The 536-nt window shown below is 39.2% G+C and overlaps 1 protein-coding gene across 1 annotated transcript in view; it reads left to right on the plus strand.

The window, feature by feature from the left end:
• Agk (acylglycerol kinase) overlaps positions 1-536 on the plus strand; it is a 93,675-nt gene that overhangs the window by 4,200 nt on the left and 88,939 nt on the right. The window contains exon 2 of the mRNA XM_013353233.2: positions 84-190. Within this exon, the coding sequence (XP_013208687.1) occupies positions 90-190 (101 nt within the window). The 5' untranslated portion in view covers positions 84-89. The remainder of the gene's footprint in view (positions 1-83; positions 191-536) is intronic.

Here is a 536-nt window from a genome sequence, read left to right on the forward strand (position 1 = left end):
GAGACCATAGAGGAATGACTGCTGGATGCTCCATGCTTATCTTGGGTAATTTGTTTTCCTTTTCCCGCCTATCAAATGTGTAGGAGAAGATGACTGCATTCTTTAGAACACTTCGAAATCACTGGAAGAAAACTACAGCTGGGCTCTGCTTTCTGACGTGGGGAGGTCACTGGCTCTATGGAAAGCACTGGTAAATATTGACAGCCCCACCCCATCTGCATTCCACTATAGAATGATCCAAAGGGCCTGTGTCGCAATTTTGTTCAGCTGCATGTCTTTATAAAATATGGTAGCTAAACAAAGTTATTCAAATAAAAAGGCAAAAGCTTCTTGTAAGGCTGTCCTGTATAAGTAAGCATATGAAACTGTATAGTTAATTATAGCTGTAACACTTAAACATCAATGCATGTGCTTAGTGATGTTGGAAAGAAAGCAGTTTTTATTCACTTTCTTTGTTGAAGAGATCAGGACCCATTCTGGACAGAATAAAGTCCTCTCCCAAGTAAGTAGTAAATTGAAATTGTAACTCATCTATC

This window comes from Microtus ochrogaster, unplaced genomic scaffold (assembly GCF_000317375.1).
Source record: "Microtus ochrogaster isolate Prairie Vole_2 unplaced genomic scaffold, MicOch1.0 UNK4, whole genome shotgun sequence".
Taxonomy (NCBI): Eukaryota; Metazoa; Chordata; class Mammalia; order Rodentia; family Cricetidae; genus Microtus; species Microtus ochrogaster.